At 65.4% G+C, this 26,428-nt stretch overlaps 2 protein-coding genes across 2 annotated transcripts; one reads left to right on the top strand and one right to left on the bottom strand.

The window, feature by feature from the left end:
* Positions 1-1,473: 1,473 nt before the first annotated feature.
* Positions 1,474-2,492, top strand: PHLDA2 (pleckstrin homology like domain family A member 2). The gene is made up of 2 exons (XM_090267421.1): positions 1,474-1,949; positions 2,188-2,492. Exon 1 carries the CDS (start codon positions 1,544-1,546, stop codon positions 1,937-1,939), a length of 396 nt encoding a protein of 131 aa, XP_090123547.1. The 5' UTR covers positions 1,474-1,543; the 3' UTR covers positions 1,940-1,949; positions 2,188-2,492.
* Positions 2,493-4,448: 1,956 nt separating this feature from the next.
* Positions 4,449-26,180, bottom strand: SLC67A1 (solute carrier family 67 member 1). Its single transcript, XM_090292889.1, has 10 exons — positions 25,996-26,180; positions 22,657-22,754; positions 21,758-21,918; positions 21,427-21,559; positions 14,365-14,465; positions 13,089-13,196; positions 12,155-12,255; positions 6,685-6,786; positions 6,438-6,558; positions 4,449-4,681 (listed from the first exon to the last, which is right to left on the bottom strand). The coding sequence occupies exons 1-10, from the start codon at positions 26,137-26,139 to the stop codon at positions 4,494-4,496; spliced, it is 1,257 nt and encodes a 418-aa protein (XP_090149015.1). The 5' UTR covers positions 26,140-26,180; the 3' UTR covers positions 4,449-4,493.
* Between the last annotated feature and the right edge of the window lie 248 nt (positions 26,181-26,428).

The raw sequence follows: 26,428 nt of genomic DNA, 5'->3' as shown, positions 1-26,428 counted from the left end.
AGTGGCCAAATGCCACCCAGCCTGTCTCTGGTACCCCGTCCCCGTCTTGAGGGAGGATCTGCGTTCCCTCCTCCCCAACTTGCTCCCCCTCTCCTGGCAGAACATGGACCCCATAGTCCCCCCACTCTTCTCCCATCCTCCCCGCCACAGGCCCAAGTCCTGGGCACTGTCCCTACCCACTCAGATGCCCCGCCTGCCACACCCCCAACCGGTCCTCTGGCCACACAGGTGGGGACCATTGGGTGGCTGCCACCTGGACGCCCTTTGCACAGGCCTGGCCCAGGCCCCTCTTCTGAGCCAGGGGAGCCCCTATTTCTTACAGTGACCCTACAGGGCCCGGGGTCTGGACCACCCTCCCAGAGGTCAGGGGACTGGCCCAAGGCCACACAGCGCGGGCGGGTGGGGCGCGGCTGGCCTGCACCTGGTTTGACACTTCCCTGTCACCGTCTTGAAACTGTTAATACTTGTGGATTCAGGACGCCTGCGTTTCTAGGTTGCACCGACCCTGCAGATTGAGGCGGGTTGGTTCTCACGGCCCCCCCACCCCCGTGTTCTCTGCGGCTCTGGTAGGGCCGCAGCTGCCGTGGGAGCCGGAGGAGGGCCCTAGAGCGGCTGTGAGCCCCCAAAGTCCCCTTGGCCGGCTCCACTCCCACCCCCCACCCCTGGGAACCAGGAGGAGTCAGCCTTCAGTTCCTGCTCCTGGTAAACTCTTTGAAGGAAGAAGGTAAATGGAAAACCGGCCGGCAGGCAGTGACTCAGCCGCCCCCGCTGCCCTGCCGCGCGGCCCGCCCTCCCGCAGCCGCGCTCCGCACCCGCCTGCGCTGTCGCTGCGGGGCCGTCCGGGGCGCGGGGAGCCAGGCTGGAGGCCCCCGGGAGGGAGGCTGGGGCGGCCTCCAGCCCTCACATGTCCTTAGCGCCGCGCGACGCTGTGCTGGCACTTTCCATGTGTTACCAATCTAAAAAAGTGCCACTGTCCGCGCCTCACGGACGACAAAAACGGGGGTCAGAACGCTTGCTCTCCGGCTGGGCCAGGCCTGCGGGGGGCAAGGTGGACAAGGCCGGCTGTGGCGGGGACACCGGGAGGTCTCCACGGGAAGGGCTCCCAGGGCGTGGGGAGAACCGGAGGGCCGAGGCCCGCTTCCGCCCCAAGAGCGCTGGAGCGGCCGAGCTGGGCGTCGGGGCACGACCCCCCCGCCCCGTCCCCCGCCCTGGGCTGGCCCCGCCGCGGGCGCCTCCCGGGGCTCCCAGGCGGTGAGTCACCGCGGGCAGGACCGGACATTCCTCTGCGGGGCCGGCGTCCGGGGCGGGGTGGGGACCCGGGTCACCCCACGGGTCTGGGGCGCCGGGGCACAGGAAGGGCTGGTGGGGCAGGGGCGGGGGCGCGCGGGGCAGCGGGGCACCGGGGCGGAGCCGGGACGCCCTCTCGAGGGGGCGGGGCCGCGCGCGCGGGGCGGGGTCGCCATAAAGTCGGAGGCCGGCGGGCCGGGCCGCAGTGCCCGCGCCGCCGCCGGAACGCGCCGTCTGCCCCCTCGGCCCCGCCGACATGAAGACCCCGGGCAAGGTGCTGCGCGAGGGCGAGCTGGAGAAGCGCAGCGACAGCCTCTTCCAGCTGTGGAAGAAGAAGCGCGGCGTGCTCACCCCGGACTGCCTGAGCCTGTTCCCCGCCGGCCCCGGCGCGCGCGCCAAGGAGCTGCGCTTCCACTCCATCCTCAAGGTGGACTGCGTGGAGCACACGGGCAAGTACGTGTACTTCACCATCGTCACCACCGACCGCAAGGAGATCGACTTCCGCTGCGCGGGCGAGAGCTGCTGGAACGCGGCCATCACGCTGGCGCTCATCGACTTCCAGAACCGCCGCGCCCTGCAGGACGTCCGCCTCCGCCAGGAGCGCGCCGCGCCCGCCGCGGCCCCCGAGCCCCTGACGGCCCGCGCGCCCTGAGCCCGCCGCGGTGAGTGCCGCCCGCCCGCCGCGGGCCCTGCCAGCCCCGGTCAGCAGACGGCGGGGGTGGGGGGCGGCCCCGGCCCGTCGAGGGCAGGGGGGACACTTCGGAAGGGGGACCGGCTGCCGCGCGTCGGGAGCCGTCGTTTGCGCCTTTCGTGTCTGGACCCCGGGGGAACCGCAGCGGGGACCCCAGCGCGCTGGGGCCCGGCTCCGGCGCAGCTCCCTGACCCCCCCTCACCCCACAGGAGCCACGCACTGGACGCTGGACGAGTCGGCCGGGGCCGCGCCGCCAGGAGTCCGGGAGGAGGTGCCGGGGATGCCGGAACCGACCGGCTGACGAGGGAGAGGACTGAGGGTGGGGGCCGTGTCCCTGCCCCGCGGAAGAGGACCTTGCCTTGCGGGGCTGCAGAGCCCCGCCCCACTGCGCGGGCGCGTTAAATTATTGGATTATCTATGTATTTATTTTGATGGTTATTTGTTGACAAACCGTATGTCTTAATATTTTGTTTTTACATCTGCCTTTGCGAATAAACACTGGACCTGTTTTCTACCCACCGTGTGGTGCGGGGACCTGCCTGGGAATGGTGGGGACGGAGGCCTGGCCTTCGTCTGGGGGAGGAGGGGTCGGGTCCGTCTGAAGGCGGAGAGACGTGCTTAACCGGGAGGACGGGCAGGAAGCACGTGCGGCCCGGCGCTGGCTGACTTCCGCTCCCGGAGCGAGCGGGGAGGGCAGGGTTGGTGGCAGGGCTTGCTCCGGGCGGTCACTCACAAAGGGCCCCATTGCAGTCAGCACCCCCCCACACACACACACACAGCTCCAGCCGGTCCCTCCCACGGACGTGCCACCGGCTCTGCCCTGTGGCGCCTGCCCACTCCTGCCCCAGCCCAGGCTGGCTGGCCCCGCTCCCAGGACCCGCTGGCCATCGCCCGCAGTGCCAGGCCAGCAAGGCGGGTGGTGGGGGGCGGCCAGCGGTATTGCCGGCCATGTGGCAGGAGGCGAGGCCTCCGAGTGGCCCACGTCGGTGACACTGGGGTGGACAGGCCTGGGGAATCTGACAAGCTGGCAGCTTCAGCCCCCTGCCTGGAAGTGGGATGGACAGAGATAGTGTGTCCAGCGCTGCCCAGCGGGGCAGCTCGGGGACGTGCCCCTCCACCTGGAAGGTCAGGTCTATGGGTGACGAACAGGCCAAGGGGGACAGAAGAACAGGGGACAGGACCGTGATCCTGGCTGGGGAGGGGACCTGCATCTTGGGACCTTCATGGCGAAGTGGTGCCGGGTGGGGAGGCAGTGCGGAGGGAGTGACAAAACTGGGCCCTAATGTTAGTCACTGGGCGGGGCGGGGGGCGGGGGCACCGCAGGCCTCCATGCTGGGTTCCTGGCTCAGGCCCGGGGGCCAGGTCCGCAGAAGGAGCCCTTCCCTGCCACGCATTTGTCTCCGAGATGACGCGTTGGGAAGCCCCCGTGCCAATGCGGAGGGGCCCCCCGGTCCCCTGACCCCAGCATAGACCCCCTTCTGCCCCTCTTGGAGACTGTCCCGCTCATTGGGTAGATGACCCAGGTCAGCGGTGAGACTCCTGCCCCGCCCAGGGTCCCCAGGAGGTGTGCTCTGGCTCTCGGGCCCCTCCAGGCGGACTGTGGAATTCTGAGGCTGGGGGTTCGGCTTTAACAGCCTCTGGTAAAGCTTGCCTTGGGGCGGGGTGGCCTTCGCTGTCTGGGGCAGCTGCAGACCCCGTCAGGTTGTTCTTTCCATCCTGGCCGTCAGGCCCAGCAGCCGCTGGCCTCCCGTGCCCGGTGACCCTTGCCGCAGAGCAGGGTGGGGGCGTCGGGGCTGACAGCGCGCCCGGTTCCCAGGCCTGGCTGCCTGCGTCTGCCTGCTGGGCTCACCAACACAGAGTGAGGGCCAATAACTAACTAACTAACTAAAGCAGCCCTGGCCTGTGGCTCAGGTGCTTAGAGCGTCGTCCTGATGCGCCAAGGTTTCAGGTTCCATCCGCGGTCGGGCGCACATAACAGTCAACCAGTGAGGCATCACCAGTTACGGAACAACAAATGGATGGATGTCTGTCTGTCTCCCTTCCTCTCACCCTCTAAAATCAGTCAATTGAAAACAATTAAAAACATGTCCTTTCATGAACAGGAACAGCTTTGAGGACTCTAGAGGGGCTGCGGGGCAGCTTGCCCCCCTGGAGGCCCCAGGACCGTGTTGGAGCAGGAAGTGGGAAGTGGGGTGCAGAGCTCCCCTTCTCTGGAGGCACGAGCAGAGCCGACTGGGAGACAGCAGAAGGGACCTCTCAATGGACGCGGTGGTGGACTGCAGGGGGCAGGGCCCACCTCTCACTAGGACAAACTTGGGTGATTCTGCCCGCCCCTGAGCCCTGGGGACCAGCTGCAGACCCCTCCTCCAGGCAGCCCTCCCACATTCCAGGCTCTGTCTCTGGCTGCGAGGCATCCTACCCAGCCAGATGCAGGCAGGCCTGGGTGGGCACCTACAGAAACAAGGCTGGAAAAGGTCTTGGGAATTTATTGCCAGTCTGTGCCCAGGGGCTGAGGTCACTGGGCTTTGTCCACCTTCTGGGGTATGGGCTGCCTCCAGAGGACCAGGAGGACAAGGAAGTTCACGCCGAACTGCACGTGGCCGAAGACGGAGACACCAAAGCTGCGGTACAGGAGGCCACCCACGGTGGGCCCCAGGGTGCGGGTCAGCGGCTGCACAGAGGCGCAGAGGCCCAGCATGGTCCCTGCGGGGTGGGTGAGGGGCAGTGAGTCAGGCCTGGGTGGGTCCCATCACCACCCCAGCCGCCCACTTCCAGGACGTGGCAGAGGCCTCCCTGTCTCCCCAGCCCTCCTGTGTCCCCTCCCCCTCAACAGGGCCTGTAGGTCTGCTCTCTGTGGATCCCTTGGCTCTGAAGGGGCCACACCAGACACCTCTGCCCTGACCCAGAAAGCTCCCAGGCTCAGGAGGGGCCGGCACTGGGCGCAGTCACAGGCCCCACCCTCCAGGCCGCCAGGGAGAGGACAGACAGACACTGGGGAGGTGGGTCTGGCAGCAAAAGGTGAGCCACCAGGTGAGGGCTGGGGCTGGGCTGCAAGGCAGGCCATGATGTCCCCAGAGTCCCCCAACGGTCCCCCCGCCCCCCAGGAACTGGAGGGAATGCACCCCTCAGGGCTGGGAAGGGCTTCATGGTCTTACAGGGGCACCCACTGCCTCCAACCCCACTTCCTAGGTGCAGCTGGCTGCCTGCTCCTGCCACCCCATCTCCACGACCCTCCTGTCAGCTGTACAGGTAGGTGGTGGCTACGGTCTCCAGTCCGGCAGGGTTGGAGTTGGAAAGCCCGGCTGGGTCAGATGGGAACCTCCTGGGGCCTTGGGGGAAACGGAGGAGCAGCCTCTCCCACCGCCCACGGACACCAGGGAGCAATTTACCGCCCCCTCTGCGGTCTCAGTTCCCAGGCCGCTGCTGGGAACCAGCTCCTGGCTCCTTCCCAGCTGAGGGGTGGGGCCTCAGCCCAAGGAGGCCAGGCCCTGCCCTCCTCCTCCAGGCCTGTTCTTCCTGACCTCTCCAAAGTGCTGGCCCACCACCTCCAGGAAGCCCTCCAGACCCAGCCTGGCCTCCCAGGATCCCAGAGCCACAGGTCTGGGAGGCTTTGGAGGCTCCCAAGGCTGCCTGGAGAAAAGGCCTGGCTCTCCTCAGGCACCGTGTTCCCATGAGGCCACCTGACCTCAGCCAGCCAGACAGGTGAGCAGACTGAGAGTCAGCCAGGCCCCTGAGCTTTCTAACGCTGCTGCTGAGGAGGCCTCCACCCTCACCAGCCCATTGGAGCTCATGAGCCTGCCCTGCACTGTGCCCAGAGAGGATGGGGACTGGAGCCAGGACACTGTCGGGCCAGGGACCCCCAGCATCCCCCCGGGAGGCCTGGAGCTTCCTAGATACGATCAGCTGTGTGTATTTGTTCACGCACTTGCCCACCCGGGAGGCACCTACACACCCCTATGCCTGGCTCTGTTCCGGGAGGGAAGACTGGCCCCGCCTCCGGCCTGGCAGGAAGCCCACCCCCTTTCAGGCCCTCACCCCCACTCCCCGCCCACTGGGCCATCTTCCTGACTGGTTTCAGAGTCGCACCTCCACATGTTGCTTAGCTGGGGCCAGCCTGGAAGGCCATCTTTCCCTCCTTTCTAGTGAAATTCTGCCCATGCTTTAGAGCCAAGCCAGATGCCACCTCTAGGAAGCCCTCCTTTCATCCCCTAGGTCTGGCCCTCGCCTGGTCTGCAGGACTGGGTGCAGGGCTGGCTGGGTCCAGCGGGGCTGGCTGGTGGCCAGAATTCTCACTGAGCCTCTTGCAGCCCACCAGCCACCCCGCTCACTGAACACCCACCCCGCCCAATAACCAGTGGCTCAGGCAGGCCCTGGCCCAAACGAGGGCAGGCTCCCCAGAGAGGAGGGCCGGGGTCTCCGCAGGCCAGCCCCCCGGGCGGGGGGTAGATGCTACACTCACCCGTGTCGGAGGCTGAGACGGCTTTGGTCAGCATGCTGTCCGTGACCACGTGGAGGGTACACAGGCTGAAGACAAGGCCGGGCATCAGGAGGCAGAAGTGAAAGACGTTGGACATCAGCGCCTGGCACAGGGCAGGGAGGAGGTCACGGTGATTGGGGAGCCCATCCCTGAGGTCCCACAAAGGGGGCCCTGGGTGGGGGTGGGGTCCAGGGAGCTACTTGTGGGTGCAGCCCCAGGGTGTGCTCACCATGGCCACTCCCACCGCGCTGAAGCCCAGCACGCTGGCCCGGAGCAGTGCTGCCTCCGAGAAACGGCTGCTCAGCCGCCCGATGACAAGGCCCTGGATGACCTGAGGGGGACACAGGAGGGTCTGGGCTGTGGCCGCGCCCCGCAGGCTGGGGGACCTCCACACTGTCTGCAGCCGAGCCCATCCCCTAGCAGTGACCTATCCCAGGGCAGATGGGAGGGCCCCAACGTCCCTGGGCAGATGTGGGAGGCAGCTGGATGGCTCATGTGTGCACACACACGTGCACACCAATGCACCGACACATGCACCTATACACATATGTGCACACCAACACACCCACACATACAGCCACGTGTGCTCACACACCCATAGTGCACATGCATCCCTACATGCACAAGCACACATGAACATGTGTGCACAATCCACATGTGTGCACCCACACGTGTGTGGATACCAACCCACACACATACACATGTGTGTGCCTGCACATGTGCACAGCCAGCCACTCATAGGTCCAATCTTCACATTCAAAACTATTCTCGTCTGGGAACTTCCGGCCAAGACAGGCCCAGACAGACACGCTGCGTCTCCCTCCACAACTAAGAAGGAACACGACTGCCTCGAACCTGGAGATGACCAGAAGTTCCAGAACATCGAGCTGCATGGAAGTCCAGCAAACAAAGTTATAAAGAAGAAATACTCATCCAGACAGGTGGGGGGGGCAGAGAGGACGCGGTGCAGTGGCGGCGGCGGCGGCAGCTGCAGGTCGGCAGACCAGGGGAAAGCGCGGCCACACATTTTAGTAAGTAAAGAGGGACACCTGGGGAGCACTCCCAGCCCCAGACCAGGCCGAGCAGCTCATGGTCCCAGCACCGGGGAAAATCAAGCCTCATTGCTTCTGACTGTGCAGACCAGTGGGGGTTGGGGCGGAGGCAGAAGCTGCTGGTCTCTCAGCAGAGTCCACTTGTTTAAAGGGCCCCCACGGTCCTAGAACATCTGCAGACCCACCCACTCTGGGAACGATGGCCAGGACAACAGCTAGAGGGGCGCCAGTCCCATATGGAAGTGGGAGAGGTGCCTGGAAAAGGGGCGAGTGCTGAGCAAGTGTCATTGTTCCCTCTCAGACCCCTCTCCCCCACACAGCACCACAATGTGGTGAAACGGGTCACCCTGTACTGAGGAATCCCTAAGGCTCCGCCTCTTACAATGTAACAGGTGTGACAGCTCTACCTGGGACACGGAGGCAAACACACACAGGAGCCTGTCAAAATGAGGAGACAGAGAAGTATGGCCCAAAAGGGGGAACAGATCAAGGTTCCAGTGGGAGAGCTAAGCGATGAGGAGATAGCCAACCTCACAGATGAGGAGACAGACAACCTAACAGATGAAGAGTTCAAAACACTGGTGATAAAGATGCTCACAGACTTGACAGATATGCTTGAGTATGGCAAACGCATAAGGGAAGACGTGAAGGCTACGCTAAGTAAAACAAAGGAAAATCCACACAAAACCAATGGTGAAGAGAAGGAAACCGGGGTTCAGATCAATGATTTGGAACATAAGGAAAAAAAAAAGTCAACAAGTGCAGAATGAGGAAACAAGAACTGAAAATAAATGAGGAGAGACATAGGAACCTCTAGCACAACTTTAAATGTGCCAACATCTATATCATAGGGGTGCCAGAAGGAGAGGAAGAGGGAGAAATTGAAAGCTTATGTGAGAAAATAATGAAGGAAAACTCCCCAAATTTGGCAAAGGAAATAGACATACAAGTCCAGGAAGCACAGAGAGCCCCAAACAAGCTAGACCCAAGGAAGACCACAACAAGACACCTCATCATTAAAATGCCAAAGTTTAAGGATAAAGAGAGAATCTTAAAAGTAGCAAGAGAAAAGCAGAGTTACCTACAAAGGAGTTCCCATAAGACTCTCAGCTGATTTCTCAAAAGAAACTTTGCAGGCAGGAAGGGACTGGCAGGCAGTATTCAATGTGAGGAAAAGCAAAGCCCTACAACCAAGATTACTCTATCCAGCAGAGCTATCATTTAGAATGGAAGGGCAGATGAAGTGCTTCCCAGACAAGGTATAGCCTTTATTATATGAAATGTCAAAGGGACTTATTTAAGAAAAGGAGGATCAAAACTATGACCACTAAAATGACAACAAACTCACAACTATCAACAACAGACACTAAAAAAACAAAAATAAAACTTAAGCAAACAACCAGAACAGGAACAGAATCATAGGTATGGGGATCATTTGGAGGGTTACCAGCTGGGAGGGGAAGGGGGAGAAATGGGGAAATGGTGCAGGGACTAAGAAGCATAACTGGTTGGTACAAAATAGACAGGGGGAAGTTAAGAATAACATAGGAAAGGGTGAAGCCAAAGAACTTATATGCACGACCCATGGACATGAACTAAGGAGGGTGGGATTGCTGGAGGGAAGGGGGTACTGGGCAGAGGGGAGCAGAGGGAGAAGAAATTGGGACAACTGTAACAGCATAATCAATAAAATATACTTTAAAAATAAAATAATCTCGTCTGTCCCATTTCGGGCATGATAAACGTTCTGACACTGAGGGGGTGGGGAGGCAATGGTTTATGGTGCAAAAACCATCTTTTGTCATTTGAAAATGTTCAGGGTGGCCCTGAGTCCAAGCCTGGGGATGCTTGTGAACCTGCAAAGGCCCCTCCAGTGTCACCGGGTCCCCATGCATCCCCTCCCCCCAGCATTGCTTCCTCAGCCCTTGGTCCCCTCCCCTGGGAGGCAGGGCCTGCCCATTTCACAGACAGGGAGCGCGGGGCTCAGAGGAGCGGTGGGTGGGCGGGGCCCTGAGCGCTGTGCCCGGGTGTGTCCTCAGCCCAGCCGGCCAGACTGAGGCCTGGTCCTGTCCCCTGGGGGCTGTCCCTGTGCTGGCCCTGGGCCAGGAGCTCTGTGTCCTCATACACTGGGAGGCCACCACCCCATTTACAACTGGGTAAACTGAGGCCCAGAGGGCTGACATCACTAGCCCACGACCCCGGAGCTGGGTGGGGGTGGGGCACCCACCAGCAAGTGCCTGGTCTTGGGCCTGCTCAGGTGAGGTCCCCAGAGGCAGGGAGCAGACTCTCTGAGGCCACCGGCTGTCACCCCACTGTCCCTGAGCCCTCCGCTCCCAGGTGCGTCCCGGAAGCTGGTTGAAGAGGAGACGCTGCCCTTCCTGCCCCTGGTTTCTCCCAGGGACAGACACCACGGATGTGACTCAGAGGGCAGGCCCAGCCCGAAGGCCACTCCCAGGCCAGGGCGAGTGAAGTTCCCCAACCGGTGCTCCCTGCCGGCACCAGGCAGGCGGGGAGGGCCGGGCACCCTGGACTCGGAGCGGGGCACCCCAGGGCTTGGAGGTGGGCAGGCTGGGGTCGCCTCCCAGGCTGCGTGTCCTCGTTGGGCCCCGCCTGCACAGGGGCGCCGACCTGCCTGCGCGGCCCGACACACTATTTCCAACCAGAACCATAAGCGCCCTTCTGAGAAGAACCCCCCCTTTGGCCTTGCCCTGTGTTCCTGCCCATCCGCATCCGGCCTCAGCGCTCTGTACAGACGCAGAGCCTGAGCCCCGATGTATCAGCTGAGAAAGGCCTGACCTTGCCGGGCTAACCGAGCGCCCGGGCCTCCCTGCCCCCCAACCCCCCACACGCAGCTCCTGTCCGGCCCGCCCCTCCTGTAAGTCTGCTCGTCCGTGGCCGAGCAGCCCACCCCGTGGTGTCTTCAGAGCCCGGGCCTCACCCCCCACCCCCCTCGCCCAGGCCGGAGTGCGTTTCCCCTGAGGGCCTGCGCCCTGGCAGCCCCTCTGCGGCCCGAGGCCAGCGCGCCTGCCGCCTGCGCCATCACGGCCTCCACCAGGCCCGCCCCACACAGCGTCCCCTGCCGCCCTCCTTCCCCTCCGGTCACCCTGATGGTGGCCGTGCTTGTGCTGTGGATGGGCTGGGTCAGGAACCTCTGCAGAAGGGGCTGCAAGGGACAGAGGGCTGCGGGCCTGCTGCGGGAAGGGTCCGCTCACTGTCCCCTCACGCTAGGAACCCTGGGCTACTACAGCCCCCCAGCCTCCGCCCCACCCTGTGCAGGGGGCGGGGGCAGGGGCTGCTGCGGCCCCTTGGGGTCGGGCACCCCGGGCTGGGGCGGGCATGGTCTGCGAAGGAAGCAGCAGGTGTGGGCCAGCTGGGAGGGACCAGGCGGAAGGCAGGTTCCCCCTGCAGCGGGGCGGCCCTCGCAGACCTGGGAGACCAGGCCTGCCCCGGGCCGGCTGAGGCGGGGGCGGCACAAGGGGGTGCGAGCAGAGGGCGGTTTCGGGCCTTTCTCTGCAGACGCAGAACCCAGCCCTGAGCCCCCGCCCTCGCCATGACCTGGGCCTCCGCCACCTCCACCCCACCCTGGGGGTCTGGCCCACCGGGCTCCTCTGGGCTTCGTCCCTCCTCGGGGCCCAGGCTTGGTCTCCAGGGTCGGGGGCGTCCAGGCCGGAGCTCAGGCAGGTGCCCTGGCCCCAGGCAGGCTGGGAGTGGCTCCCAGGGCCCCAACTTGGGGGCATTATTATTACCGCTGTTGTTTCTCCTTGTCACCTCCAGTGTGGCTTCACCCCCCGCCGCAGGCTGGGGCCGGGTCCTCCCAGGGGGGCTGGTTTAACTGCAGGGACTACACCAGCTCTGGGCCAGGAGCAAGGGGGGCAGGTGGCTGGGAGCTGGCCACACGCTTCCGGAGAGGTCAGGAGCCCCTCCCGGCCCCAGGAGGCCCCAGAACGGCCCCTCCTGCACTCGGATGCTGGGCAGGAGTCCTGGCCCCGAAGCCCAGGAGGAGCTGGGCTCGGCCGGGGCCTGGAGCTGGGGGTCCGGGGGCTGGCAGACAGGACACCTCGCACTGCTCCTGGGGCAGTTCTTGACACCGAGCTGCCGGCTCAGTGTCCCACAGCGGCAGCCGGGCATCTGAGCCAAGGGGCCACCTGGCTGGCCCCGAGGTGCCCACGCTGCTCCGTGTGCTTTGCCCTGTTAGCGCATCTAATGGGCATGACCGGCAAAGCTGTGGTTCCCTCGCAGACAGATGCAGAGCGCAGACTTGGGGACACGAAGCGCCGGGGACACTCGCCTGGCACACAGCTGGCTGGCAGGACGCAGGGCCCCCCTTCTCCTTCCCTGCGCCCCACTGCTGGCTCTGCTCCTCCCTGTCCCGCCTGCGGCCGGGCTCTCAGAGGCACACGCGGTGAACCAGGGACCCCGGGCACGCTGTCGCACAGCCTCCGCCAGGCTGGGACCCCGCTGCCCTCTCGGATGGGCCCTCTGCGGAGAGGAGGCCGACAGAGGGTGCAGAGTCGTGGGAGCCCAAGGCTGGCAGGCGACCCGCTGGTGGCACGGAGGGGGCTCGGAGAAGCAGGATCGAGGCGGGCACTGCTGAGAAGCTGAGTGACGTCTGGAGACCTGGGGACACGCCAGTCGCCCGGAACTCACCATCAGGAGGACCCCAAAGAAGGACATGAGGTAGCCGGTCTGGGCGGCCTCCAGCTGGAAGAAGTCCATGCAGATGATGGAGAGCATGACCATGAAGAGCCCTGGACAAGGGGGCAGGGTCAGGCCAGCCAGGAGCCCGGGCGACGCACCAGGGTGGGGGCCGTGACCTCCACGCCGGGGTCAGGTCGCCGCACAAGGCGCTGGCCACACCGGGGGGCCTTGCCCCTGAGCTTGGCCAGGACACAGGGTCCCAGGGGCTGCTGCCACAGTGGACAGGAAGGGGCTGCACCTCCCTACGGGACTGGGGGGCACCCCGATGAGGGCAGTTGGGAGGCGGGGGCCCCAGGGCTGACCATGGGGCTGGATTTGGCCCCCTTTACTGAAATCGGTGACTGGTTCCAGTCCCCATGCCCCAAAGGGCCTGCCGGGGTCAGAGACAGGGCTCAGCATGTACCCCAGGCCCAGGAGCTCCAGAATATTCTGCATGGAGGCACCGAGCAGGGGCGCCAGGGGGCTTGGGGCGTGACAGCCGCCAGCGCCGCCCTCAGGGCCCACCCCACCTCAGCTGGCCAGGACTCAGGAGCCGTCCAAGCGCACGGTCACCTTCAGCTTCTGTCTGTGCCCCTCAGACTGTCCCAGAGGACTGGAAAGTCACAGGCAGGACCGCCAGGGCTGGATGCAGAGTGGGAGCCACAGGGGCTGCATGGGGGCCTGAGCGGCGGGGTGGGGGGGACGGGGAGGGCACTGAGTCACCACTCCTTCCTGCAGCGGGACAGGTGTGACCGGACACGGCCCAGGTGAAGCCCGAAGAGGGCGGCTGGAGCCAGCGACGCAGGGCGGGGGGGCAGGGCCCCGGGCACCGACTTCCGTCACCATGGCCCCCGGTGCCAAGCTGCACCAGCCTGCCCAAGCCCGGGGGCAGCCAGGGACTCACCTGAGGGGAAGCCGGAAGTCACCTTGACCAGGAACACCGGCAGGACGCCAGGCTGCAGCAGGAGCCGGCTGATGGCCCTCAGGTCAAACACACTGGCCTTGGGTCCGCCTGCAGCACCAGAGAGGCCCGTCAGGCCCATGAGGCGGAGGGCCCCCTCCCCTGCCCACCTCCGTGACCCGTATGGGCACGGACTCTCCCAGGTGCTCCCCTTGTTGCCTTTGATGCCTGCTCGCGGGAACAGAAGCCCGTGACCCCCGCAGCCCCCTCCACCAGCCCCTGGGTGGCCCCGGCAGCTCATCCCACTCCCAGGCCTGGGCCCTGAGGCCCCACCGACCCTGGCACCCCAGAATTCTGGGGGTGGCTCAGAAAGCCCTGTGCTGCTGCTCTGACAAGCTGGGCAGACCAGGGCCCCGAGGGACAGCCCAGGGAGGCAGCCGCTGGGGGGCAGGGCCACCCTCGGTGCCGAGAGACCCAGATGACCCTTTATTTTCTTAGTTTTTAAAAAATTATATTTTATTAATCATGCTATTACAGTTGTACCGATTTCCACACCCCACTGCCCCCAGCACCCCCTCCGCCCAGGGGACACTTCTGAGCGCTGCGGCGTCCCTCCCGCCTGAGCCCGGCTGTGATTGGCTCTGCCCGGCTCTCCGGGGGCCCCCTCCATGTAGCCTCCTCCCCCTCCTCTGCCCTCGGCAGGCGCGGCCCCCAGCCCAGGTCCCCTCTCCTCTCCTCCACCACAGCCACTGCCAGGAGCTCCTTCCCAGGGAGCCCCCACGCGGGTCTCTCTCTGTCCCAGAGGCGCTTTCAGTCACGGGGCAGAGGCACAGGCCCTACTATGGGCCAGGCACACAGGGGCTGGGTTGGGACGGGATGCCCCGGAGGGGACCCCTCCCTGCTGCGGCACCCTGGCCTCTCCTGGGGGGGGGGGCACCTAGAGCCCCACAGGCCCTGACCATTGCAGCACCCGCCCCCGAGCTGCGCTCCTGAGGACGGCACCCGGGCAGCGCACCCACTCCTGGTCCTCCCCAGGGCCCCCTAGTGCCCCTTCCGCTGCCTAGGCCCTCAGTCCCCATGCTCCCCGGACAAGGGCCCCCGCCGCGACCGCTCCCAGCTGGGCCCTGGCAGTGTGAGCGTCCGTGGGGGCTCGAGGCAGGAGCCCGTGAGCAGCCCACAGACGGGCACACAGCCCCCGGGGAGGGGAGCCGCCCTGCAGGCCAGGCCGGAGGGCCGGGGCCAGCGTCAAGCCTCGGAGTGACATGCCCGGGGGACTTACCTGCCGGGGCGGCCCCTTTGGTGTTGGCGGGGATGCAGGTGAAGCTGAGCACGGCGCCCAGGAGGGAGGCCACCAGGGCCACGAGGGCCGGACACTGAACCCTGGGGGCGACAGGCATGGTCACACAGGGCACAGCGGCCTTGCCCGGGCTCAGGAGGCCCCTTCCCACCCAGCCCAGGGCACCGCCCTCTGGCCGCGTCCCCTGCCCACCAGCCGGGGCTGCGGCCCACACTGTTCCCTCCACTTCCACTTCTTGTTTTAAAATGAGCATTATTTTTAATTGAACTTATCGGGGGGACATTGGTTAATAAAATTATATAGGCCTCAAGTGTACAGTTGTACAAAACATCACCCGCACGCTGTGCTGTGTAGTCTCCAGGCACAGCCCGTCTCTCTCCGTCACCATTTACCCCCGAGTCCCCTCCTGCCGCCCCACCCCCCACCACTTTCGCTTCTGCGGGAGCGTTTCCGCCATGAGTCACCCCTGTGAACTTGGCCCTTGACCCACTGGGGACAGACCAGCCTCCAGCTCCAGATGGGCTGGGTCACCTGGGAATGCAGGCGCTGGGGGATGGCCCGTCAACCTGCCACCGTTTCCTCCTGAGGGCTGCCCAGCCCCTTGGGGTGAAGTACGAGATATGAGCGACATCGGAACCTGTCACTGGGACGGCAGCCTGGCCGCCACGCCCGGGCACAGGGCAGACTCCCACACATCCTGCGCAGGCCCTGCTCGGTGGCGCCCGGCCTCCCTCCGCAGTGGGCGCCCCGTCCTCTGGCAGGGCTTGCTCTATGAAACAGCCAGCGTTTGTCCCCCGAGAGCAGGCGGGCCTGGGAGAGGCCCTGCACCAAACCCCAGGGGACCTTAGACCGTGGAACAAAGGAAGGAGCCATTTCACACGGACAGCCAATGGCCTGCCCCAGACCTTGCCACAGTCCCTAAGTGTGCCCCGGCCAGGGCCTTGGGCCACACGCACAGGTGGGAGGCCAGAGTTCTGGGACTCGCCCCCTGAACCTCCAAACGCAGTCAGCCCCAACCTGCCCAGGCCCTCCAGGGGTCAGGGAAAGGGCCTCCCCTGCACCTCCCGGCCACGCCTACGCCAGCCTGCACTGATGCGCACACACGCCCACACACGCGCAGGCATGCACACACACCACACAGCACCCAGGCACACACAGACACGCACACTAACCATGCAGCACACACGCACACACACCATACAGCACCCAGGCACACACAGACACACACATGCAAACCACACAGCACACATGCATGCACACACACCATACAGCACACACGCACACACACCATACAGCACACAGGCACACACAGACACACACATGCAAACCACACAGCACACATGCATGCACAGACACGCACATGCAAACCACACAGCACACATGCATGTACACACACCATACAGCACACAGGCACACACAGACACGCACATGCAAACCACACAGCACACATGCATGCACACACACCATACAGCACACATGCACACACACCATAGAGCACACAGGCACACACACCATACAGCACACAGGCACACACAGACACGCACACTAACCATACAGCACACACGCACACACACCATACAGCACCCAGGCACACACACCATACAGCACACAGGCACACACACCACACAGCACCCAGGCACACACAGACACGCACATGCAAACCACACAGCACACATGCATGCACACACACCATACAGCACACACGCACACACAGACACGCACATGCAAACCACACAGCACACATGCATGCACACACACCATACAGCACACACGCACACACACCATACAGCACACAGGCACACACAGACACGCACATGCAAACCACACAGCACACATGCATGCACACACGCACACACACCATGCAGCGCAGATGCATACACATGCACACAGAGCTCCCTGGGGCCAGGAGCGCTCTGTCCCACGCGGCCCAGGGAAGCTGGGGTTGCTGTGGCCTCGCCTGCCACAGTGGCAGCGCTGGCGCTTGTCCAGCCCGTGTGTGCCGCTGGCCGCACCCCTCCCCCACAGGCCTGTCTCTGCCCCCCTACTCTCAATACCCACCATCCGAGGGGCTAGTCATTAAGGCCTCTGCCATGGCCCAAACAAATGGGCCCGCCCACGATGGGCAGGGTCAGCGGGCACTGCACCCCGGAGCGGCCCCCTCCAGCCCCCCTCTGGCCCGCAGGCACTGGTCTGTGACGTGAGCAGGGACACCTGGGCCGGGTGGCTGGCCCCAGAGAGAAGGATCTTTCTTCAGGGCTGTGGCCTCCAAGGCCCAGACGTCCCTGCTTGGGGCCAGCGGGGACAAAAGCTGCTTTCTCTGCCAGATGCCCCGGAAATGTGGGGGCGCAGAGGCGGCTATTTTGGGAGGCGGGTGACAAGCGAGGGGTGGTGGCAGGGAGCCAGGCCGCTTCCCCGGGAATCTGGGCTGGGCCTTGCATGGTGGCTGGGGACCGAAGGCGCTCAGGGACCCTGAGGGCCCTGGGAGCAGGGGCTTCCCTCCCCCCTCAGAGGCCCCCAACCCTCCCAGGACAAATGCCAAGCAGAGCGGGAAGGAGGCAGACGCCGGAAAGGCAGCGTCAGCCCAGGCCTCTGCGCGGAGGGTCTCCTCGGCTGCAACACCCTCCGGCCTGTGGCCATGGCTCAGGTGCCTCCTACCTTGGGGACCTGCGTGGAGCAGGGTCACCGGGGTGGGGCTCTGGGGCTCGCTGGGCCCTTTTCACAAACTGTGCCCTGATCACAAGGGCAGGTGCCTCTCTGGGAGCCTCTGTCCCCACCCTGTTATTTTGGGTTGAAAGGATGGACAGGAGGCTGGATGGACGGCCTCATGGGCACCATGAAAGGGCACCTGAGTCTTCTGTCCTTCTCTGTGGCCACCTTTATGGGGGACCTCCTTCCCCCAGATGCAAATGAAGGCCACCCTCCCGGGACACCCCCAAGGCCACACCAGTCACGAGGGCTGCTCGGCTGTCCCGAGGTTCCTTGTGGCGACCCTCTCATCCTCATCTCGAGGTCTGGAGTGTGTCCAGCCAGCGACGACCCTCTGCTCATGTCCTCTCTGCCAGACCCTGTCCAGCTCCAGGGGACGATTCCTCCTGGAGCTGGAGCTGCCCTGCCCACAGGCTGTGCGATGTGACGGTATGTGGCCAGGGTCTCCTGGCCTGGCTGTGGGCGGGGTCAGGGCCTCCCAGGCTGTGCACCCCTCTCCTGTCTGACCTGACGTCCAAATGGGGCTCGGGATGGAGGAGTCACCGTGCCCCACCCGATGGACCCGCAAGGACACGGTGGCCGGAACCGTGGAGTGGAATCCCACCCACCGGGACCGAATTCTTATGGGGCCACTCCTGACAGCCTCGCCCCAGCTTCCAGGCCCCGGAAAAGGTCCCAGAGATGCGGCCAGTCCTCTGCACCCGCCTCCGTGCACCCCTGGCACCTGATCCCTCCACCCGCTCACAGAGACCTCTGGCAGGACCCAAGCTCCTGCCTGCCCCAGGGCCTTTGCATGGATGTCCCCCTGCCAGGGACTCTCTGGTCGTGGCCCCGCCTGCAATAGCTGACTTCTTGTCTCAGGTCTAAGCCGACATCATAGCCCATCACTTCCAGCCCTTCACGCCTGTGCGTGTCCTTCCTAGTGGGCCCCAGGCCGTCTGCAGGGCCTGCAGGCCCCTGGGCTGGGGAGGCAGAAGCCTGGCCGGTGCAGCACAGCCCTGGAGAACCGCCCAAGCTCCGGGTGGGGCAGGAGGCCTGGGTGACAGGTGAGTCACTCCTGCACCAAAGCCGGTCAGGCAGCCCCGGTGTCTGCTCATTAACTCGGAGCGGAAGCGGGTGTGTCACCAGCGGAAACCTTCTATCCGCCCTGAGCTGGCCGATGAGGGTTCCCTGCTTTCACCCAGACTGAGGGCCAGGACACTGTCCTCTGTCCTCCAGGGAGGCACTTGGTCGCTCCTGATAAGAAGCGCAGTAAATACCTTCTGAGCTCCAAGGGCCCACGAGTGAGGGTCAGAGCTGGTGACTCACAGGCCAGTTGGTGCCCAGGAGGGCCGGCGCTGACACCGAGACCCAGCTCTGCCTGACCCGAGGGTGGTCTGTGGCTGGACAGCCCCACCCCCACTGACTGGTGTCTGTCTGAATCCTGACCACCTCCCACCTCTGGGGGATCAAACCCCTGGGTCCTGGGCTATGGGCCCAGCTGTGCCCGTGACTTGTGGGGCCGCGTAGGGCTGGCCCAGAGGTGGGGGGTCTCCTCCAGCCCTAACAGTGGGGACCCCCTGCTTGCTCTGAGCCTGAGGCCCCTCCCTGGGTCCGCCTGGGCCCTGCTTCTCTCCAGCCCCAGGCCCAGGGAGCACACCCTCGACCCCAGCCGGGCTCACACTCCCCCCAATACCCTTGAAGCCCAGGGCCTGCCCTGCCCACCCAGAGCTGGAAGGAGGAAGGCTGGAGGGCTGGGCCTTGATGGGGGACTGGGACAACCCCTTAGCACTTGCCCAGAGGAGCAGGGGGGCGCAGCCAGTGATCCTCAACAATCAGGCCACCATCAGCAGCCTCTGACAGGGGCTCCCCACTTCCCCGAAAGCCTGGAACCACCCCTAGGACCAGACTCAGGTGGGCACACGACGCTCTTGGGGGCGCTGTGATAGAGGCTGCTCCAGGCTGCCAGGTGCTGGACTCAGGGCCGTGAGTCACAGGCCTGTCCCCTCCCCGCAGAGAGCTGGGCTCCCAGCCCTGAGTTCCAGGTGTAGCCCAGACCAGTTGTACCCGTGCCCCTGTGTGTGACTGCCAAGGCCACCTCCTCCCTCCACCTGAAGGCCGGCGCAGGAAGGGACAGGGCAGGGACCCTTCTGGACGGCGGTGGGCAGGGGGGCAGTGGGGAGTTGGGACAGGAAGCTGGGGTGCCTGGAGCCCCTTCCCCTGAGCCTTGGACAAGGACGGGAGCTCCATGGGGGAGCCCTACCCCCTCTGGGGCCTGTTTCCCCATCCATCAAAGAATATTCCAAGGACATAAAGTGCCTTAGATCTTGGGATGAAAGACGGAAGCTAATGGAATGTTCTGGAAGGAGAGGGCGGGGGCGGCGACTATCCTGGGAGCCGCTGGGAGGGAGAGAGAAGTGGTATCCTCTGGGTCAGCAGCTGGGCTGGAGAAGGAGGCAGGCGGAGACAGGGTGACAGGAGGGGACGAGGCGCTGGCGAGAGGAGGCCGAGGCAGCCCTGGGAGTGAGGTCTGAGGCCCGTTTCCCAGGTGAGAACACCTGGTGAGGCCGGCAGGGCGCCTGAAGCAGGTGCAGCCTGGGCGGCTGAGGGCGTCCCAGCGGGGGGTGGGGGGGGTGGGGGGCAGCAGGGGTGGGGCCTCTCCTGCCTGCCCTGCTGAAGCCCCCTCCCCATTCTCAGCCCCCCTCTTCCCCTGGGCTCTGACACGGTTACCGTCGGCGCCCACCCCGCCCAGCGAGAAGGCAGGCAGTGCCTGCCCAGGCGGAGGGCCCGCCCCTCCTTCACCCACATGCCCCTAGGCTTCCAGAATGTTCTCAGGATCTCTCTCCCTTCTGGCCTTCACTGTGCCTACTCTCTGACACCCCTCCCCCTGCCCCCATCTGAACCAGCTCCCAGGGCTTAGAAACCTCCCCGGAAAACACAGCCCTGCCCCCCCCTGAGACCCCCTCACTGGGCAGCCTGTCCCCTTGAGCCCCGGGGGCACCAGACGCAGCCCGAGGAGACCCACCTCCCGCCGGCACTCCAGGCTCTCACGTCTCAGCAAGGCCCACGGCGCCCGCCCGGACCCGTCTGACTCTGGCTCGGCCTTCAGTTCACAGGCGAATTGAATCCCGCCCGTTAGCAAAACCAAGCCTGCACCTGCCCGCGGCCCTCCCCCGCCCCCTCCACGGCCACCCTGGCCCCACCTGGACCAGGGCAGGAGCGACCTCGCCCCCAGCCCCCACATTCTCAGCCTGGCAGCTGGGTCACACCTGCCTGCTCGCACGACCAGGGCTTCACGGCCTGTGTCCCCTCTGTCCCCTCCCTGCTTCTCCACCCCAGCCACAGGGGTCCCCCCGCCTCCGCCCTCACCTCCTTGAGGTCAGGCGACCACCTGCCCCTGTGGCCCCGATCCAGCAGTTCAGCCTGACATTATGGGGCTACAGGCTGGATTCCTTTCACCTGAGACCTCAGCCTGGCTCGTTCGTCGCCGTATTCCAGACCCCAGAATGGCAGGGGCGCTTAGTAGGTGTTCAGTAAACATCAGCCAGAAAGCTTGCATGAAAGAGCCCTGCCCTCCTGTCCAAAGAGCTCTGCCAAGAAGGAGTCCCGAACCCGGGCTCTGGTTTAAATGCTAGGGTGGGGGATGACGGGGGTGGGGACAGAGACCTCCCCGTCCCCCAATCTCTGGGGCGCAGCCATCACCCAGCTGCCTCCACCACTGTTGGGGCTTGTCTGGGGCACTCAGAAGCCTGGGGAAACTGAGTCCCTGCGAGGCCTAGGGGCCGGCATGGGGTCCAGGATTGAGGGAGCAGGTGACAGCGGAGGTGTGCGCGCGAGCGTGTGTGGTGGACGTGTTTGTGTGCTCGCGCGTGTGCGCACGTGTGTGAAGGGCGACATGGGCCTTCATGTCACACACAGGGATATTAAACCGCCCATGAGCTGCTAGCGCCCCTTCTAGAGGCTCGGGGGGTCCAGCGTCCCCATCGCAGAGCCCCAGGGGCTGGTCCCGTCATCCCTGGACGTTGCCCCCAGGGGCCTGCTTTCCGGCGTCCTGGGAAATTAGGGTTCCTAATGGCCGTCGGGCTGGGCGGTCCCCAGCCCGGAACCGCCCAGGGACAAGCCACCTGCAGGACCCTGCGCCTGCACCTGGCCCGGCGGCAGCGCGGGGCGACGGCGCCCTCTGCCGGCCACGGCCGCCCCTGCGGGCCCTGCCGCCCGCGAAGTCGCGCTCCTCCGGCCCGGCCCGCTGAGCGTGCGGACGGGGAAACCGAGGCCCGGAGCGGCGACGCGGCGCACGCCCAGCGCTCCCACCACCCTCGCCGGCGCGCCCCCCGGCCCGGTCCGCGCCCCGCCACTCACCCGCACGCCGAGATCAGGGTCCCGCCGAGCAGGGAGCCGAAGATGGTGCCGACGCCGAAGCAGAGGCCGAGCCGGCCCAGGGCCGCGGACCGCTCCTCGGGCGCAGACAGGTCGGCGATGACCATCTGGGCCGCTGGGGGCGAAGCGGGGGCTGAGTGACACGGCCCCCTCGGGGACCCCGGTGCGGCCCAGGCCCCGCCCCCAACACCGCCCTGCACCCCAGGCCACGCCCCCACCGCGCCCCTCCCCCTGGTCCTGCCCTCGGGCCGCACGAGCACCGGGGGGCGACCTCCGCCCGGCCGCGGCCCCCCCCCCCCGCCCCGGGCCCCACCTGGCAGCGTGTGCATGAGCAGGGCCGGCAGGCGCGAGGCGAAGAGCAGCGGCACGCCGGGCAGGGCCGGGCTGCAGGCGGCCGCCAGCAGCAGGTGGAGCGCGGAGCAGGCCAGGAAGGAGGCGGTGAGCGCCGCCCGGGCGCCGCGCTGGTCCGCAAACCTGCAGGGCGCCGCGCCAGTGACCCTCCCAGGTGCGGGCAGCGTTCCCCCTGGGCCGGCGCGCCCACGATCGGGGAGACCCTAGTACTGTGAGGTTGGGGGTAGCGCCGGCCCCTGTTGCGCTGCTGGGTCCCATAGCCCTCATCGTTCCCAAGGGGCCGTGGTGGGTGACCTCGGGGGCCAGTGACCTCGGGGGTCTGACCCAGCCGGGCACTCGAGTAACTTCTGGGAGGGAAGGGAGCAGGGACGCGGGCATTTACAGAAAGCTGTTCTCCCTCCACGCGCGCTCTCGGCTGGTGCCCTGAGCCCCTCCGGGACGCCTGCTGTGCCCAGTTTCACTGCGTCTGGGGTCCATTTTCTGCAGAGTCTCTGACCCCGGCCACACGGGTCTTCCCACTGCAGAGTTTGCAGGAGGACGAGACGTGTGCATGTGTGTGTGTTGGGGGGGTGTCAGGGTCCTGGTCCCCAGAACTGCCTTTTCCAGGAAAGCTGTTGGTAGGCCCCACTCGTTGGGGCTGGGTATGAACAGCCACGAGAGTCTCCCCGGTGAAAGCCTCTCTCGCAAACCAGAATTAGGGGGAGTCACGGGCGGGGACATTCTGGGAGTAGGGGTGCTGCCCAGCCTCAAAGGGACTCCAGCTCCTCTGTGCCTCAGCATGTCCCTCTGTGAAACGGGCTGCCGCGGGCGCCCTGGCAGGGCCCAGGGTGGGGTTCGGAGCGTGGCAGGACCCGCCCATACCTGCCGAAGACGGGCCCACCCAGCAGCTGCAGCAAGCCGAAGGTGGTCTGCAGGTAGCCGAAGGTGATGGAGTCCAGGCCCAGCCTCCGGGACAGGTACTGAAACACAGGGTGCCTGTGGTCAGGGGCTGGCAAGGAGCCAGGATGTGGAACTGCGGGTCCCTGGTGGTCAGGGGGTAGGAGGGGTGGCCCTGAACAGGCCGGGAGGGAACCTGGGGTCTGTCCCTGAGAGCCCTGCAGGGGGCCTGGGAGGGGACTCAGGTGCTCATCTTGGAGGGGGGAGCCTGTGGGGGACTCTGGGTCGCGGATCCAGGGCCGGCTGCGTGAAGGTTTGGGGAAAGCAGTGGCCAGCCCTCCTTCCCTCTGTGGGGTACAGCTCACGTGGGTGAAGGGAGGCACCCAACCCCCACCCTCTGGGCTCCATTCACTCCGAGCTGCGAGGTGGCAACTGTAGTGGGTCCAGGCCAGCAGGAGATTGTCCCCAGGTCTCCTGATGACCTCCAGGAGGTGGCCCATTTCCCAGCAGGACCTGAGCCTGCTCCTGTAGGATCCCAGTCTGGGGAGCGAAAGGCAGAAAGCAGTGTCCCTTTGGGGGACCCGAGGAGGTGGGAGCCCAGGTCTCTGGGGCTTCACTATTTCTGTCGTTGCTCCTTATCCCACCTGACCTCTGAGCTCCGGACCCCTCCCTCCAGGGATCCCACTTAGAAGGGGTTGCATTGCATCCCCCCAAAAGATACATTGAAGTTTTAACCCTGAGTACTTCAGAGTGCAACCTCATTTGGAGGTGATCTGGTCACAGAGAGGCCATTAGGGTGGGCCCCAATCCAGTGTGACTGTGTCCTGCGCATGGGGGACTGAGACACACACAGGAGCAGACACAGGAGCGCTGGGTCACAGCCGGGGACTGTCTGTTGCCACCAGATGCAGAAAATGGTGGGAAGAACTCCCCTCCAGGCTTCACACAGGGGCGGGGCGGGGGTGCTGCACCTGCGTGTGGGCTTCCGGCCCCCAGAACTGAGAGCCAGCAGACTTCTTCTCCTCTCGGTCACCGGTTCTTGGTATTTTGCCACAGCAGCCCCAGGAAATGGGCACACTGTGCCCCTGGCCTCCCCCTGTGCCCTCCATGAGCTCCGCCGGGACACCTGCTGCCTGCCCTCTGCAGGGCAGCTCCGTGTGACCCAGGGTCCCAGGCAGTCTGTCCCCTCCCTGCGTGCTCCTCCCCTATGCTGCGTGGCTGAGCCGGCTGTCTGTCTGTCCTTGGTCAGTCAGTTGCTGCTCATGACCCTGGTGAGTCTATTCTCTGTCCTGCCTTCCACTGGACCCCCATGCCCCGCACATCCCAGCCTCCTCAAGGGCTGGTTCTGGAAGGTCTCCCCTCCCCTCTCGCCCCCACCTTGTCCTCTGGGCTGCAGGACCCCCCTGAAGGCTGCCCCACCTCACTGCCCACTCCCTCTCACCCCCTCCCCATCAGGGCTCCTGCTCCTCCCCCACTGCTGGACGGTCAGCGTACCCCTGCTTCTCCCTCCTCTGAGGTCCCATCTGCTCTGGCTCCTCCTGCCTGTCCCACCCTGCACATCTGACCTCTGACCTCTGACCTCCATCTCCGCTTGCCCAGGGGAGACCAGCCTTGGTAAGGGGAACATCGTGCTCCAGGCTGTGCGGGGGAGGCCGCGGCAGACAGGACCGCCTGTCCCAGCGGCTCTCCGAGCTGCCCCCCGGCTCTCTGCTCGGTGTCGTCCAGAGCAGGCTCTGGGGTCCCTTCAACACGGGTTTCCCTGCTGCACCCTCCCAAGGATGCAGGTCCAGGCCCCCAGTGTCTCTTCCTCACACACCCTGTCCAATCATCACCGCCCTTGAGGCTGAGCCCTGAGCGCAGACCCGGCTCCTGCTGTTCTCTCCTCCTCCTCGCCCTGCCGGGGACCCCCAGCCCCTCTCCGGCCTTGCCTGTCTCCGCTCCCGCTCCCCGCGCAGCCTCATTGCTGTCCCCCGGGCCTTTGCACTGGCTGGGCTCCCTCCTTGTCTCCTTTAAGCCTTTAGGGCAGCGGTTCTCAACCTGTGGGTCGCGACCCCTTTGGGGGCTGAACGACCCTTTCCCAGGGGTCGCCTAAGACCATCGGAAGACACATGTATAATTACATATTGTTTTGTGACTAATCACTATGCTTTAGTTATGTCCAATTTGTAACAATGAAAATACATCCTGCATATCATATTTACATGACAATTCATAACAGTAGCAAAATGAGTTATGAAGTAGCAGCGAAAATAACTTTATGCTTGGGGGTCACCACAACATGAGGAGCTGCATTACAGCGTCACGGCAGCAGAAGGTGGAGAACCGCTGCTCTAGGCCTTCTTAGGGACGCTTTCCTGTCCCCATTCCTGCCCCCCGCCCCCCACTGCCTTCCCACAGCACCGGCTAACCGGTGTTGCTTATTGCTGGTGGGCCTCACCGCCCACCCCCCAGGCTCAGGCGACCTCCAGCTCACTCAGGCCACACGCTGCGCTGTGTGTATGCCGAGCTCCGGGGACTGGGGCGCGCACGGCGGGGGCTCCGTGGGAATCGCTCCGTGGGGCGCCCAGCTCTTCTAAGGGCTTTCACAGTTGGCTCATTGCTCCCCTCACCGGGCCCCCAAGGGAGGGTGGTTGGGACCCTTCTCCTGGCAGACATCCGGGGCCTGCCCAGGCCGCTTGGCTGCTAGGACGGGGGGTAGCTCGGACCAGGCAGGGTGGGGGGCGAGCTGGGCCCACCGGCTGGCCTGGAGCCCCAACCAATGCTGGGGTGGTGGCAAAGGTGACACCTCTTCCCACCCCGATGCCCAGGCCCACGCGGGGGAAGTGCCCAGGGCGAGTGCCACAGCCCCACCCAGACCAGGGGAGGCAGCAGAGGAGGAACGAGGGGCACGCGGAGCTGCCCTGGCACCCCGTGGGGGAGACAGGATTCACCTGCAGCTGCGGGACGGGACGTGGTGCGTGGCCCGTTAGGAGGGCCCACCCAGAGGAGCCAGAGCGGAGTCCCGAGTGCAGCCGGGAAGTGAGCGGAGCCGCCGGTGTGTGGGGAGGGGCGGGGGGTGTCGATGGGGCACCGTCAGCGGCTGGGGGGCAGCCTGGCAGTGAGTGCAGGCGGGTTCCTACAGCCACCCCCAGGCTGGCCGCGCAGCCAGAATCCAGGACATGCTGCTGGGGGTCAGGGGCGCAGGCCCTGGTCCCTCATCAGCTCCAGTGGGCAAGGGGCCCCTGGCCAGAGGGGTCTGCAGCATCAGGCTCGCACCCCGGCCCCTGCCACTGCGCAGACGGAGAGGGACCGAGAGGGACCAGAGCGCAGGCAGGGGCCACTCACCGGCAGGACGGAGAACTGCATGAAGAGGCCGGTGAGCTCCGTGGCGGCCAGCACATAGGTCAGTGGGAGCACCCAGGGCCGGTGCCGGGCAGCCCTCCGAGCGGGGGACGGGCCCTGGCCCCCGGTGGCCCCAGCTCCCGGCATCCTGGGCGGGCGCTGCAGGAGACCTCGCAGGGATCCAAGCAGGAGGCCGGCGGACCTGGCAGGGGCGACGGTGCTGTCGTACCGGGAGAGGGGTCCTCGTCGCCCGGGGCGGGTGGTTGGCGCCCAGCCTGGCGAGCGGCCCGCAGGGAGAACACAGTGCGGCGGGGCCCCCGCCGGGGCTCTCCAGCCCCCTGCTGTGCGACCTCGGGCCAGTCGTGCCCTTGGGGACTGACAGGTGGCCCTCTCCCTCCATAGCTGACTACCCCATGTCTGGGCACAGGCCTCATGG

Source organism: Furipterus horrens, unplaced genomic scaffold, assembly GCF_987537825.1.
Source record: "Furipterus horrens unplaced genomic scaffold, mFurHor1.1.pri manual_scaffold_2, whole genome shotgun sequence".
NCBI classification, from domain to species: Eukaryota; Metazoa; Chordata; class Mammalia; order Chiroptera; family Furipteridae; genus Furipterus; species Furipterus horrens.
The sequence above is the reverse complement of the archived record's forward strand: the minus strand, read 5'-3'. Positions and strand labels throughout refer to the sequence as shown.